This window comes from Dermacentor albipictus, chromosome 5 (genome assembly GCF_038994185.2).
Source record: "Dermacentor albipictus isolate Rhodes 1998 colony chromosome 5, USDA_Dalb.pri_finalv2, whole genome shotgun sequence".
NCBI classification, from domain to species: domain Eukaryota; kingdom Metazoa; phylum Arthropoda; class Arachnida; order Ixodida; family Ixodidae; genus Dermacentor; species Dermacentor albipictus.
The window spans coordinates 109348060-109363894 of record NC_091825.1 but is presented as its reverse complement, the minus strand read 5'-3'; the positions used below and the strand labels follow the sequence as shown (position 1 = coordinate 109363894).

General features: G+C 48.6%; 1 protein-coding gene across 1 annotated transcript; it reads right to left on the bottom strand.

Annotated features, from left to right (window-relative positions):
- Positions 1-13816: 13816 nt before the first annotated feature.
- Positions 13817-15572, bottom strand: LOC135920699 (very long chain fatty acid elongase AAEL008004-like). Its single transcript, XM_065454921.1, has one exon. It carries the CDS (start codon positions 15317-15319, stop codon positions 14456-14458), a length of 864 nt encoding a protein of 287 aa, XP_065310993.1. The 5' UTR covers positions 15320-15572; the 3' UTR covers positions 13817-14455.
- Positions 15573-15835: the final 263 nt, after the last annotated feature.

Here is a 15835-nt window from a genome sequence, read left to right as displayed (position 1 = left end):
CACCACAGATTGAACAGACGACAATACCCACCTCCACACAAGACCCTCTCACGTGAAGACGCCGTAACATGGAGACAACTACAAACCAATACATACCCACATTTAAGCAGACTACACGCAATCCACCCTACACTATATTCATACAAATGTCCTTTTTGTAATGATTACGCCTCCCTTTATCATACCACATGGGCGTGCCCCAACGTGAAGGCGGCCCCGCAAATACCCAACCCCACACCCGAGCAGTGGGAGGCCGTGCTGACTAGTTCGGACCCTCGTAACCAGCAGCAACTGGTGCGGCGGGCCCGGGAGACAGCAAGAGCCGCAGGAGCCCTGGACTAAGGGCGCCTCCCGCACAAGCAGAAAGACACCTGCTTGTCCTTTCTTTTATTTTTTTAAATAAATGTTTCTCCTCCTCCTCCTCCTTCTACTGTAACGACAAGGCTTATCATCGCATATCACAAGACCGTGCAAGCGCTGCTGCATATTTTGTGACCCACCGGCCTGCGTGAAAGTATGTAATGGGAACGCCCTTTGTTATTTTTTCCTCCCCCATCTCTCTCTCTCTCTCTCTCTCTCTCTCCTTCCCTCTCTCTCTCTCTTTCTCTCTCTCTCCTTGCCCTCTTACCAACCTGCTTCCCTCACCCCAGTGCAATGTAGCAAACTACAAACTCGAATCTGGTTAACCTCCCTGCCTTTCCTCTCTCTCTATCTCTCTTTGAAAATATTCTTTTATTCGTAATTTTCTGAGAACAGTGTAATAGAAATTACATGGTTTAAACGAAGCGAAGCATTGACGTACAGCAAATTTGAAAGTACAACATAATGTTGAAACAGACAGCCAGAAAGTTGTTCAGAGCCATACGGGCAAAGTTAAGGCTAATATATGCACCACCCACTATTCTAAATGCTGCATGAAGCGCTTTATGCATGCGGTGCACGCAGACATTAGCGCCACATTTTCCTCTGGTAATTTTTGTAGGAACCTTTATGCTCGAGACATGGCCTCCAAGCTTGCGTGTCTAAACGACCAATCTCGGTATATATGCTCGCGGAAAACTCGGCCTCTTTTCCGCCGGATCAGGGGTATGTGCATTCACACAGTAAGGTTTAGTTCGCAAAAGTGATTACACCCAGAAGAAAGCATCCATATCCTTCTTAAGCTTTGTCCAGTCAACTGTACGCAAGACAGTAGAGGAGCGTTGCTCAACTGTAATCTTTATGTATGTTGTAATATGGTCACTTTAATGTGTTTCAATGTCCGTAAACCAGTGGACGCTCGAGGCAAAGCGCCGTGACACCAAAGTTAAGTCGAAGCAGCTACTATAGGTGGTGCCTCGCAAAAACGTAGGGCTGCCGTCATTCACGCAGCACAAATAATGGTCGGCAGCAAAGGAGGCAAGGCTCCTGCCTTTGGAGTCAATTTTAGTGCTTCCCCATAGCTGGTGATGCGCGTTGAAGTCACGTGTGATAACCCAGGGGCCATTGTTCATCAGTAATATTTTCTTGAGTCGTTCGCCGTCAAAGTGACCCGCTGGGGATATGTAGGCTCCAATTAGTGTGAATGACACATCTTTCTTTTGGATATTCAGGCAGACATAATGGTTGTCGTCGTGAGGCTCTACCGCGTTAGCGACATATGCAAAGTCCGTGCGGATGTAGATGATTACTTTCGTGCTCGTACCGCATGTGGACGAGACGAAAGATGCTAACCGGACAGTCTGAGTGGAGTTGATGTATCTGGTTCGCAAATGACCAGTATGGGAAAGCGATTTGTAAAAATGAATTGGCGAAAGTCTGCTATGCGGGTCCTTAGACCCCTAGCATTCCACTGAAAGATCGACGCATTTTGAACTTCAGTGCGGAAGGGGACTATTGGTCGAGCCATGATGCTTAAACGATGCTAGCAAGCACTGGATTTAGTGCATCCAGTATTTGCAGAGCACTTCGAGCTGCTGGGGTTTGCAGCTTGTTCAGTATGATGCGCATTGTATTAATTAGCGATTGCAGCATATCAGCCACCTGCTTGTCATGGTCGCACAAATCACTGACAGTAGGCTTCGGGGGTTGTCCAGCAAAATTTTGCTGTGATTCTGTCGGTGGAAGCTGTCGTTTCGGCAGAGCCCGCCAAGATTCTGCAGGTGTGGTCTTCTCAGTTGCCTTGTTCTTCGCGGTCCTTTCGACAGTGTCTGGCCCGGGCGGCAGAGGAGGAGGAGGTGTTGTAGGAAGTGGCGTGCGCGTCGCAGAGACAACAGCCTTCCTTGAGGGGCGCCGGCGACGGGAACGCCGCTTCCTGACTTTTTTGGCGGCTTCGCGATGAGATGAATGATCTCTCGCCATCTCTTTCAAGATAGCCATTTCCTTCTTAATATGCGGGCATTTCCTCGAGGAAGCTTCGTGTGACCCTCCGCAGTTTGAACACTTCATCACAGTCGCGCCACATTTATCTGCAGCGTGGGGCTCGGCGCAACGGGGGCATGCTTCCTGATCTTCGCAGACGCTGCTCACGTGTCCCAGTCTCATGCATTTACGGCACTGAAGAGGTTTCGCAATGAAAGGCCGCACTGCATGTCTGAAGTGTCCCGCCTTAACATGCGAGGATATTTACCCTTGAATGCAATCTTCACGCAGCGTGAACTGCCTAGCCGCTTAACATCAACAATGACCTCATCATTGGCTGGCTTGATAAGAATCGGTAAGTCGTTATTAAGGATGGCGACGTCTACGTCGTAGATAACGCCGGTGACTACGTCAGATCCCAGAGGGATGTAAGAGTGCACCTGAATGCCATCGAGGTCCGTTACGCTGCGTAGAGTATTCAGAACAGCCGCATGTTGGACATCAACTGCCAGTAGATTTTTCCGAGTGTTGACTCGAATGTCCGCTATTTCATTTGGCAATAGGGCTTCCAGTGACATCGACACAGATTGCCTGTTGAGTAGCTTCATGTTGACGGTGGGAAGCAAGGGCACAAATATGATGGTATTGGCGTCCGGCTTCTGCGTGTGTCTTACTGTTTGCGTGCTTGACGATGAGGATGTCCTGGTGTTTCTTCTCTTCGCTCTGCGGCTCTGCACCAGCTGGAAGTCGTCATCGGAAGTGTCCTCACTGCTGAGAGAGTAGACATGGGTGTCCTCGCTGTCGCTGTCGCTCTGCTGACCGTTCCGCTTCCTGGAGGCGGCCGCCGCTGACGCCGCCGTCGCCGGCAGACGTGCGGGGTCGTCCACTTCCATCACGACCGAGCAGGGAGCGAGGACCAGTGGATGAACTTAGATTTTCACAGAAATGATGATGATGATGATGAGGGTATATGAATAAACTGGAGCAAGGAAGAACAGCTCTGTGTCAAAAACACTTCGTCGTCGTCCCTCCACTTTAATCAGCTTGCACGGTGAACGCTGTTGAGGTGTGGGGGAGGGTCCTTCTTATACATTTCATTTTTTCTTCCTGCTTCGCAATCCCGCACTGTGGGGTGGCAAACCAGGTAAAATCTGGTTATTTTCTTTCCTTTTCTTTCTCACTCGCCATGGTGGCTTAGCGGCTATAGCGTTGCGCTTCTTATCACGAGGTCGCGGCATCAAATTCCGTTGGCTGGCAGCCGCATTTAGAAGGGGGCGAAATTCAGAAGCGCCCCTGTACCGTGCATTGGGTGCACGTTAAAGAACCATCAAAATTTATCTGGAGTCTCCCACTACAGCGTGTTTCAAATCAGATCGCGGTTTTGACGCCTAAAAACTCCAAATTATAATTTTTTATTCCTATCTCTCTCTCTGGCGTCGAACGCGCTAATGATAACTTTAGTGTCAACTAGCACTTAATGAAATGTCGGGAACACCCACCATCCTAAGGCCGACAGAACAAACCTGGTCGTTTTCTTACTATAGTATGACCTGAATAACGCATCTATATCATGCCTTCATCGTGTACATTTCATCGTGCACAATCGACAAAGTCACAAAAGAAAGGTAAAGTGCTTAGCGATTATAACGCGGTACATTTACTGAATAGCCACTGGCCCTTTTATTTATTTATTTATTTATTTATTTGTCACTGGCGAAGGAGGAGGAGGGAGAAATAAGGAAGGAAAGGTAGTGAGGTCAAGGCTCACGTCCGGTTTGCTACCCTACACAGGGGAAGGGGTTTAAGGGAAGAAAAGAAAGGAAACGGAGGGAAGAAGGTACTATTAGTGTAAATACGTGTGGTTGTCCATAACTTCACGCCTATAATCGGTCATTGAGGCCAGTCGATTTCATGAAACTTCACAGTGCCTGCGTCGCTTTGTAAGCCTGTGACGGGTGGGGCGATGGTGCGAGAATCATAGTCTGAAAACGGTCTGCTACCTAATCGCTTCAACACCCTCCGAAGAACGTCGCGTTCGATCTCATAGAGATTACAAAAACACAACATATGCTAGATCGTCTCTTCACATTTGCACGAGGCACAAATAGGTGTGTCGGACATTGAAATAAGGAATGAGTAGGCTTTCGCAAAAGCCGCCACTAACCAGAGGCGCCACAGTAAAGTTGCATCCCGGCGGGAGAAGTTCGATATGCAGCTTCAATGTAGGATAAAGCCGGTGTAGACGACAGTTCGAAAAAGTGGGGGTGTTCCACAAAGTTTCAGTTTTGGTTTGAGCAAGTAAACGAAGGCCCCTCGCAGCGTCTGTCCTTCATAAGGGTATAGGAACTGTCAGGGTTTCTTTATGGGCTGACCGGGCGGTATCAGCAAAGTCATTTCCGACGATGCCACAGTTCCCCGTAAGTCACTGGAAGATGACGTCATGTACGTTTATGACGTCTTGATGGAGAACCTCTCTGGTCTCAAACACCAGTTGTTCGTGGGTCTTGCGTCGTAAGGCAGACTTCAGACTCTGAAGGGCTGCCCTGGAGTCACAAAAACGACCCACTTTTGAGGTTTGGCTTGTGCGATGTAATTAACAGCGGCATGTAGAGCGGCAAGTTCTGTTGCCGTAGAGTTCGTTATATGGGGCACTTTGAACGTAATTGTAACGTGTAAGGCCGGGGTGATAACAGCGCCTGTGGAGCTGGTGGCTGAGACAGATCCATCGGTGCAAATGTGCGTTCTTTGTTCATATGCCTGTTTCGTAATGACAGTGTGAACTGACGTAGAACCACTGTTGAATGACGGCTAATTTTCGTAATTCCAGGAATTGTGAGGCGTATTATTGGCCATCGTAAGCAGTAGACGAGTAACAGAGGTCTTGCTGTTGGTGTAAAGCCCGACGGAAGGCAGCCTTGATGTGTCGCAACAACTTTGGAAAATGTGGCTTGAAGTCCTTGCGCCAGCAAAGCAGCAATATAGTGACTGGGTACCCGACACAGACGTCGAATGTGTGCTCTAAGGTTGTCAATCCTCACATATGTTGGAACCAAGAAGTCCCTAGCAATCATGATTGTTGCGTGAGTCGAGGCGCATCGTGGTAGTCGAAGACATCTTCGTAGAGCCTGGCCTTGCAAACTTTTGAAGGTACGAATGTTTGTTCTACATGAATTCGCCAAACCGGCATGCTGTACCGTAAAAAGCCCAGAAACAGTGCTCTCCAGCTGCAGCGTGGACCGTACCGACGTGCCCCAGGTTTTTCTGCCCAGGAACCTCACTATATGTGCAATCGAAATTGGTCTCTGCCACTGGCGAACAGTGAATGGCTGCTGAGGGGCCTGGAGTCAGACATAATTTATGTGTTCATGTGTACTTTTCTTTTGTGGCTTTGCCGATTGTGCGAGCCGATATCTACAAGAAAATGAACAATTACCAAAACCTCGGCCAACTTTCCATTCTACTATATCACACCTATACCGGGTATCCCCGCTAACTTTCGCCACACTTTAAAAATATGCGAATGCCACGTAGCTACACAGAAGCAAGGTAATGTTGTTTGGCCTCGCTTGGAGATACTCAAATTATTTTTTTTTTCATTCCGCATAATTATATAATTAGTTTTAATTAATTATTCAAGTTCTCGAATATTATAATTAGATGAAAAGTGTAAATGAGAAAATTGTAGAGCGACATGCAAAACTACCGATACAGCTTTCTGTTGCTCAGTACGTGCTACATGAGAGTTTTTTTCCGAGCGTGAAAGAAGCCCGCGAATACACGCAAAGTGCCTCGAGTGGCCAGTCGCGTGCCAGTTTTGCGTGCATTCGCGGTCTTCTTTCACGCTTGGAAAAACACTCTTATGTAGCTCGTATTGAGCAACAGAAAGCTGTAGCGGGAGCTTTTCAATTTCTCAGTCCTCAGGGCTCGTGCAGAGCTCGCAAAATCGTCCGCTGAGCGAAACGAGACAAACGCAACAGCTCGCGCGCGAGACCGCCACCAGAGGTACGCCACTCAGCAAAAATGAGAGAGAGAGAGAGAGAGAGAGAGAGAGGGCGGGGCTCGTGACGTATTCGTCATGCACTCCTAAGGCTCCGGTGTGGGAGAATGCTGAGAAGCAATTTCGCTTGCGGAAGCCAGACGGGGCAAGCGGAGAGAGAGAGAGTCTATGTTGGCGGTGACGCTCGTCTCCTGTAATCATGGGTTCGCGGCACTTCAAATATTTCTCATTTTGCTAGTAGTCGACTAATGTGGAAAATTCTTGCGGTAGAACACTGCTCAGAAGCACGTAACAACTTTCAGCGCATAAACAAAATTTGATCTGTTGCCTTGACAGGGGCCCTTTAGATCAGTCTATTTGTGGATTATAATTACTGAGCAATCCGCTTGTTTACTTCCCATTGCATTATTGAACTGCGAACACAGGTTTTCCATAAAAAAATAGGATATATTTGTCCATGACAATGGTCGCATCGCTGGCACATAGGTCCACAGAGAAATAAGAAATAACGTGTTCAGTACGACAGAGAGCCCTTATTTCAACAAAAATGCGAAAAAGGTACAAGATAAATACTTAGATATGGCAAGTGTTCAGCGCTTGCAAGAATCCCAAAGCTATAAGGCTGCTTCTTTCGTACGGCGTTTCTGGGTGATTTCTCAATAGCCATTAAGTTACGTTCGGTGCTGCTTTCTTTTGCAAAAATGTGTGCGGCTCGATTGTCCTGGTTGAAATGACAGGATTTGTGTGATGATGCATTGGCTCATTGGTAATGCCACGCCTTCCCGATCTTTCCTTTCCAACTACAAAAAAAAAAGAAAGAAAAAGAGAAGAAAATAGAAAATTGCTGGCTCGCGTAATCGAGAGTATATGTGAGCATGAAATGGCACCCGGCAAAGCAGATTGGTTGAAGTTTATACTAGCCACAATCTTAAAATGGGTGTAGTGCATGTTCGCAATGGCACACCCCAACACACCCCAGCACACCACGCCATGCTGTGCATTGGTCCATAAGGGCGCTGCCCAGCTAGAAGAAGAAAACTGGCTAAATGCGGCGCGACAGGCCGCGAAAGACGCCAGGGAGACCGAGCGCACTTCCCAGCTAGAAAAAAAGCGCCTGAAGGAGGTGCCATGCAGCGGGGCGCCTGGGGCGACGTAAAGCGCGCCCCGCAGAACTCACGGACCGCTGGCGTTCGAAAGAGCACAGGCGACTCTGTCTCGGGGCCAAAAGGTGACAATGAAGTCTCTGGTGCCCTGCATCTGGCTTTTCAACGTCGCTATTGGGAATGACAAATAAATCTTCAGCGTACTAGAAGTTACAGCTTGAGTGATATTGTGAACGAACATTAGGAAGAACTCGAAAGCAATATTTTTTTAACTTGTTTGGTCAGTAACTAGCGTATGTAATGCGGTCCTGTACAAAGGGTTTAGAACCAGAGACCCCATTTCCGTAAGTTTTGACTGGCTGCACGGATAATATCGTTTTGTTCTCGCAACATGATGTTTTGTTCTTGTTGTGTGTGGCAAAGCCAGTGTTAAGCAGATACCATTTATTATTTCATTTGCTAATCTGTTTTGTTTACATAAAGTGTGATGTATTACATGTGCTATAGCTTATATTGTACTTTACGTTCATACCAGGGCGACGCGGGCACTGCTGCAGCTTTTAAGGGCAACAGAATTACACAAGCGACTGTAGCCTGAACAGATGTTTATAGTGCTGCAAGTGTTACTGTGCTGTGCGGTGACAGCATGCGACTGTGATTGCGTGTCTATGCTCCTTTCTTTCTTTATCTCTACTTTGTTATCACTTTACCTCCCCCTCCCCTCTTTCCGCAGCGTAAGGTAGCAAACCGGATCTTCTCCTCTGGTTAACCTCCCTTCCTTTCCCCTTTCCTCGGCCTCTCTCTACGTTCATACCACAGTTGTAAGCGTGCCTACGGGTGAATAAATTTTCTTGTCAACTTGCGCGGATGTTCTCGTTTGAGAACCCAGATAATAACTCTGGCTTTTGGCTCAAGGTCACTTGAACGTCTCCGCCAATGGGAGTTGAAAGCATTTCATGCTTAAAAAATGCAGATCCAATACACATGTTGGAATTTAGGCGAAGTGAAGCTTTAGTAAAGCGGTTAATTAAATCATTTATAGCTAACCAGGATGCGCAAAATTCGATGATGACAGATATGTGCACAGAAAAGAACGACACGTATTAAGCAAAACTGAGAAATTACGTTAACCCTAGGTCACAGTGACACATACCCATCCTGGAGGATTGGTCAAGAATGGGCATAGCCCAAATGGCACATACCGTATAGCTAAATCACAGAACTAAAACAAAAATAATCATGGGGTATAATCAACCATTCTATTAACACATCGGTGTGCTTTTTACCCACAGCGGCGGCGTAAAGGCTATGGTGTTGCGCTACTAAGCACGAGGTCGTGGGATCAAATCCCGGCCGCGGCGGCCGTACTTCGATGGGGGCGAAATGCGATAACGGCCCTGTCCTGTGCATTGGGGGCACGTTAAAGACCCCCTGGTGGACAGAATTATTCTGGAGTCCCCCACTACGGCGTACCTCATAGTCAAGTCGTGTTTTTTGCATGGAAAACCTCAGAATTCAATTGGCCAGCTTTAGCGATATCATTGAAGCGTCATCTTCATGTTTCATATAGAAATCGTACGTAGTGGGACATGCCCATTCTGAAAAAAGCGGCTAAAGTGGTTGTGCTTTAGAGATGCCTGTGAGCTGAAATCATATGTGCAGTTGGATGTAGGGATAGTTATGATTTCTTTACGCATAGCAGAGCTGGATATACATGGTCAGCATAGAACGTTTATATTTTATATTTTATATTTTCATGTTTTATGTAGAACTCGTAAGTATTGCGATTGATCCTATTTTGTTGTAGCGCAAGCTGAACAGGGACAACAGAAAGGCACAGCTGACACTTGTTTAGCTTGCGCTACAACAAAATAGGACATGCCGCACCAACAAACTCATATAACTACCCTCATGCGAGTATTTATTATGGAGAAGTGTCCAAAAGCCCAGAGACAAATACTGAGTGGTTAAATCAATGAAATTAATGAAGTACAATTCGCCATTCCATTCATCTATCCCTGTGCTTTAGATGCCTGAAAGAGAGGCAGAGAGTTAGATGAACTTTATTTCACAACGACTCTTGGTACAGAACCGACCTTACAGAACAGGCCTTAGTGGTTAGTCGAATAACGTATGGCTTACCGTACCAAATCCTGAACAGGGAGGACGAAAAGCAGGCTGACACAATAATCCGAACCGCTTTCAAAGCTGCTCTGGGCCTGCCTAAATGTACTTCAATGGAGCGCATGTTAGCTTTGGGAGTGCACAATACTTTCGACGAACTGAGGCAAGCCACCCTGATGCGACAGAGGGAGCGCCTCAGCTTCACAAAAACTGGTAGGGCAATATTGGCTAGACTCGATATCCCAGCATACCCCGTTTATCTCACAGAGCAGGCCGTACCTCTCCCTCCTTCGATGAGATCCAAAATTACAGTAGCCCCAATTCCAAAGAATATGCATCCAGAGTACAACAAAGAAAGGCGCAAAGCACGTGCACAACACATTCAATCAGCCTACTCTAATAACCATAGGTACAACACGTACTACACGGACGCAGCTCTGTATGCAGAGGCGACCGGGCAGCGCTACCAAAGGAGGTACGCCCTGGTAGTCGTGAACGCTGTCAGCCAACAGCAAATTACCGCGTCGGCCACGGCGGGATCCCCAACCTCGGCTGAAATATTAGCAGTGGCGATCGCACTCGCTCACGCGGAGCGTTCGCAAAGGGACTCGGTCGTGGTCACGGACTCCCAGGAGACATGTCGCATGTTTCTGAAGGGGCACGTGAATGCGGCTAGCCTCGCGATAATCCCCAAATCCTTCAACCACCTTCATCGCCTACTCTGGTGCCCGGGCCACGCGGGGGTACAGGGGAACGAAAAGGCTAACGCGTTAGCTCGAGGGTTCACTAACCGAGCGACGGCGTCCTCTACTAACCCCAACCACCCGCACTACCCCTCACAAAATTCCACCAATTTAAATGCCAAAGACATCCTTGCTCATCAGCGTGGAGTCCGAAGAAAATACCCGCCGCCTCACCCACAACTTAACGGGGAAGAGGCCGCCGATTGGCGTAAAATACAGACCGGGGTGTTCCCCCATTTAAAATTGCTAAACGCCATGTATCCCACTCGTTATAGGGCCAACTGTCCTTGGTGCGGTGGCATACCTACCCTAATGCACATAACCTGGAAGTGCACTAAGCACCCTTATAGGCCAAACACCAGTAGGACAATGGAGCAGTGGGAGGCACAGCTCGCCCGCTCCGACCTGCAAGGACAAAAGTCCTTAATTAACCAGGTCAGACAGGCGGCAGAGGCCAGTGGGGCCCTGGACTGAGAGGCTCCGACCACCCCTCCTTCAAATCTTTACAATTACAATAAAGTTTCTCTCTCTCTCTCTCTCCGCAGAACGGAAACGGGACTACTTGGTCAGCACATAAGGTCTACCTAAACCCCTGCACGGGTACTTTCATTTGTACATATATTCGCAAATATATCTGGCGATGTAAGCAACAAGTCACTGTCGCGAATTACATGCTGACCTCTGTTGATTCGACATGTTCTGTTAAGTATGTTAAACTTTTCTTTCCGACCCAACATCCAATAGCAAATCTTGGAAAGTCGTCAAAGAAAGCTTCGCTATAAAAAAAGATATGCAGATCCCCGCATTGTGGGCATCAATGTAATGCGGAGCACTTCACAGGAAGCTGTCGCAGGCTATCCGGTAGCATTTGGAGTTCTTCGAAGAGTTGCCAGTTCAACCAACGCGTTTAAGCAGTTGTTTTCGACGCGAGCCTGTGCATGACGACAGAAGCAAGACGATGATGGTAGTAGGATGCATGGCTGACGGCGTTACGACAGTCTCCTTTTCTTTTTTTTTCGTTACTCCTGGAAGAAACGTTACAACCAGTTCCGTTATGACCATGTCCGATCCCGAAGGCGGCGGGTACAGTCTAACAAAGCGTCTCTAAGCGTTAACTTTCACCAGGCACGAAAGCAAGAAACTGACCCGCTGCGGCTCGTGACGAAAGGGAAAGAGAGACAAGTTTGTGGCCCAATGGAAACCAGCGCGCACACGCACTCTATAGCTCGTGCTATGAGGCGTGACGCAAGTGTCAGTCGCCTCAATGAAACACGTCTGATATCGTGACCTTAACTTTGCAAGTAGTAAACGATTATAAAAAAAATAGATCGTGGCCTAACGGTTAGCCGCGGCCTGCTGTGCTCGGTGAGAGAGGTTCGATCCCACTATCAAACACGTGATTCTTTTGCAACATTTTTTTTTCGAAACCAGGCGGGACAAGAACTTACCTGTCTACCGCAAAGTGACGTAGATGAACCAAAGAACGCTTCGTATTAAGAGCACGCAGCATCGGATTCCTGTTTCCATCGTCAGAAACGCCAGGTGGCGCCGAGCAGTGCGGACGCGCTCTCAGCGGCTCCTTTTACGGTTGTATCCTGTTGCGGCCAAACTCAACGGACAACTCCCGAAATTGGACCGGATATACCGGAAGGCGTAAGGATGTTGCCGATACCAAGTTTTTGGTGATGCGAATTCCGGTTCTTCCGAAATCAAAGACCATCGCCTGCACGCCGACTCGCCACGCTAACCCTAACATCTGGTGCGGAGAACGCGGACAGAAATTACGGATCATACACAACGGGAGGCGGCGCTGTCGAGCTCGCAGGAAGAGGTCCAAAGGGCCATCATCCGACAAGCAAGACGGCGTGCGGAAGCCAGTGGGGCCCGTGTCTAGGGGCTCCAACCATTGAGCGTTTTATTCGTCAATAAAGTTGTTCTATATCTATCTATCCATCGTCAAAGCGGCGTGCAGCGTGTACTGTTGTTCTATGCCGAACAATTCGAATTCGCGCTCTTTTAGCACAGTGACTGTCCTCTGCACGGCTACTGTCTCAGGTTTCATTACCGCCCATGGGAACATAACTTTTCTCTCAATTACGAGGCCTAGCCGAGTCGCTAGTACACTTCGCGCATCAGTGAGGCAGGTGAAAAAAGAAATCTTTCAAGTCGAGTTCAACTTTTGTTTCCCGCTACTAATTTGGCTATTCGCTCTCAGTCTCTCTCTCTTGTGGTCCCCGAAAACTAAGAAAGCTTCAGCAGCAACTATTCCTATAAGACGAGCGTGGCCATATATTTCGCATGCAAATCGTTCAGTGTCCGATATCCAAGCTTTGCGCGACGGCTGCGTCGATAATTTATTCTTTTGCGTTTCAAGATCAACTTCACTGAGGTGGAACAAGAATCGGGGCACGTGAGCATTCGGCTATTTAGCTGTGTACTTACGCCAGGCTTTCGCGAAGAAAGCCTATACGTTCGTTGCCGTCATGGAAGCGGCCGCACAGCTTCTTTGATCGCGCTCACGAGACGAGACGCAGCTTGGCATTTTCTTCCGGCAGATATTGGCTGGTAGACGGCGGCTTGCCAAATTGTTGGCCGCCGTTGGCGCTGGTCAATCTGCTTTTGTCCGGCGTCTAGCTAGTGCACTTTTTACCTTAACTAATTACACAATTATATATTACTGGCCTTTCATATGCGGGTTAGCATGGGTGGTAAAGCTTGGGCGGCGACCGAACCAGTACAGTCGCCCACATTTTGAAGGCTATTACGGGAGTGCCAACCAATATTTCTTACAACGCCCCCGGTTAGGCGAGGACCAAATAAGAGGACCTTCTCGTCCTCTTCGGCTGCTCCGTTGCAGTCATCGCTTTTAGGCAAAGGAAGAACAACGGCTTCTCGCACCCTCTATCTTTTCATGAAACTGGCGGCGCTAAACTAACCCGAAAATTATACGCGCAGTACGCCCCCCTCCCCCCTACAATGCTGACTACAAAATACAAGCCAATGATGTGTGCTTACACGTAGAACCGCATTTCTTTTTCGTAAATGACAAATACTTCACAGCCTTGTGGTTTCGTTCTTATTTGGTATAGCGCCGGCAATTCACTAATTGCACATCAAGAATTCAATGAAACGAACACTCATGCAAGGCAAGAGGAAATTATATATTCCGGAAGGGAGGATGACGGCATGAGAGAACAGCTGAATAGGGAAACGTCGCCTGATCTCAGTGTTGCACGACGTTTCGTAGGGTCTCACGTAGTCACCTTCACAAAGTTGGCAACTGTAGTACAAGCACCATCCATGTTGGACATCTGTGCTGTGGGCACAAATGAGAAGACTGACAAATGGAAAAGTGACTGACGACACTCGGCCACGCACCTCAATGGCTGATAAGTGATCTGTCGCTTCGCACCAACATGTAAACCTTTCTGACGCCTCTAGACAAGCATCAATAGACACTGAACAGATAGGATACGAAAGAGCGTACGAAAAGAAAGTGAAAGCCTGAATAGCGATGGTGAACTGTTTTATTAGATATATACATACATATATGCGACCGTGCGATAGTAGTACAAAAATGTTCTGGTATAGCCATCCGCAAAGTGTGTCATTCTTTCACAGACACGTTTGAAATGTACTATGTGCAACAACAGAGCCACGGCACCGCTCTTCTCAAATTTGGCAAAATGAACATCTTGCATGAAAATACCTGAGCTAGGAAGAAAGAACGGCTGCTGAATGCGAAACATCCCAACGGTGAAGTAAAAACTTTTGTCACCGTATTCCTCGGTACCTACACATGTATTCGCGTCGCTTAACATCTTGCAAAGCAATGCAAGCGAGGCCCATATTTCATTAAATGATTTGCTGTAATGATAAAGCAGATGAATTAATCGTTTCAAGTGCTCGTGGCTTACCTCAGGTGACGCGTGCTCGCAAACGGTCTGGCATGCGGAAGGAAGCATATGAATGCACTGTCGAAGTCGTTTGAGTTAATATATACATCAGTATTTTTTGGGAAGGAAATACGCTACGGTGCTCCCGACTCGCTCGTTATAATATCGCATAGTCGCCTCGCGGGCGCGGTGCGAAAAAAACCCTGTAAACTGTTCGTACCTCATTGAAATTCCATTCGCGCCTAAGAGCACTCATTCAGTCTTGCGAGTCTTCGCTACGTCCGAAACTTTGCCGCTGTGCGATCTGTAGGTCTTCAAGTAGAAGTTGATGAAAAGGGTTATGCCCATGCACAGTTGCAGAATCTCGATGATGCAGAAGGCTCTCGGGTATCCGCAGTCGTAGAAGAGCGGAATCTGCATGTGCAGCACGACGAAGACCATCTGGAAAATCTGGATCGTGGTCAGGTACCGCTTCCACCAAAGGTGCTTGCGAACTTCGGGTCCCAGGGCGGCCAGAAAGTAGTAGGCGTACATAATCACATGGACCGAGGCGTTCACGCACACTCCGAGAATGACCTGGCCATCGTGACCAAAGTTAATCCAAATCCAGCAGTCGAAGACGACGATGAAGTGGTGCACCACGTGCAGGAACGTGACGTGCGAGTTCTTCTTGCGCAGCACGAAGAATATGGTGTCCAGAAAGTCCCCTATCCGGACAAACGCGTACCACCAGGCTGTCTTCAGAAGGGCCAGGGTGTTCTCGTCGACGGCCGAGTAATCGATCCCCTGGCAGAAGAAGCTGTAGCCGCCGTCGATGTACGAGTGCTTCAGGAACTTGGCCACGAAGAGCGCGTTGGCCACGACCATGAACAGGTTGTAGAGCAGAATGGGAAGCCTGAGCTCGAACGCGGGCCTGTTCTTCATCCAGCGGGGTCCGCCGATCTTGACGAAGTAGACGTAGGCGGCCAGTAGCGGAAGCATGAACCGCGCGTCTGTTATGACGCCCCAGTCCTTGACGCGGGGGTCCCTGTGGGTCCACAGCCGTTGGACCAAGCTCGCCGCAGGGGGCCACGACGAAGGAGCCGCCAGCGATTCGTTCATGATGTCCGACGTCATCGTCACTGGGCGCCGGCCGTCCTCGTCTAACTTGCCGTTGTCGTCTGTCACCCGGCTGACTGCTTGATGCGTAACGTGGGATGCACAGCAGCTTCTTTACTTTCCTTAAGCGGGAGCCACTCTCTTGTTTCCGCAAGATCAGATTCGTCCCGTTCACTGCTGCGGTTACGCGCTGTATGCTCGGCCGTTTTCCCCGTTCGAAGTAAATGTACGCTGCGCGGGTCGGGAAGCGGACGTAGTACATTCCGCACTCTCCACTTGGTGACCGCCCTCGCCACTGATATTCCATCAGAGAGAGAGAGAGAGAGAGTGGTTCTGAGCGCTGATAAGCCGTTTTTCGTCAAAAGTCGCACACGGGGCTGAGGGAAGCAACTGTCACGTGATGCGAGCTAGGCGCGCCGGAAAGGGAGTTACATTCGCCTAGGGCAGGACGCGGAAGCGCGTTTCTTCAATGTCAATTTCCCACGGCTGGATACCGTGTTCGGCGCTGGCAGGAGAGTCGTAATGAGGCAACGA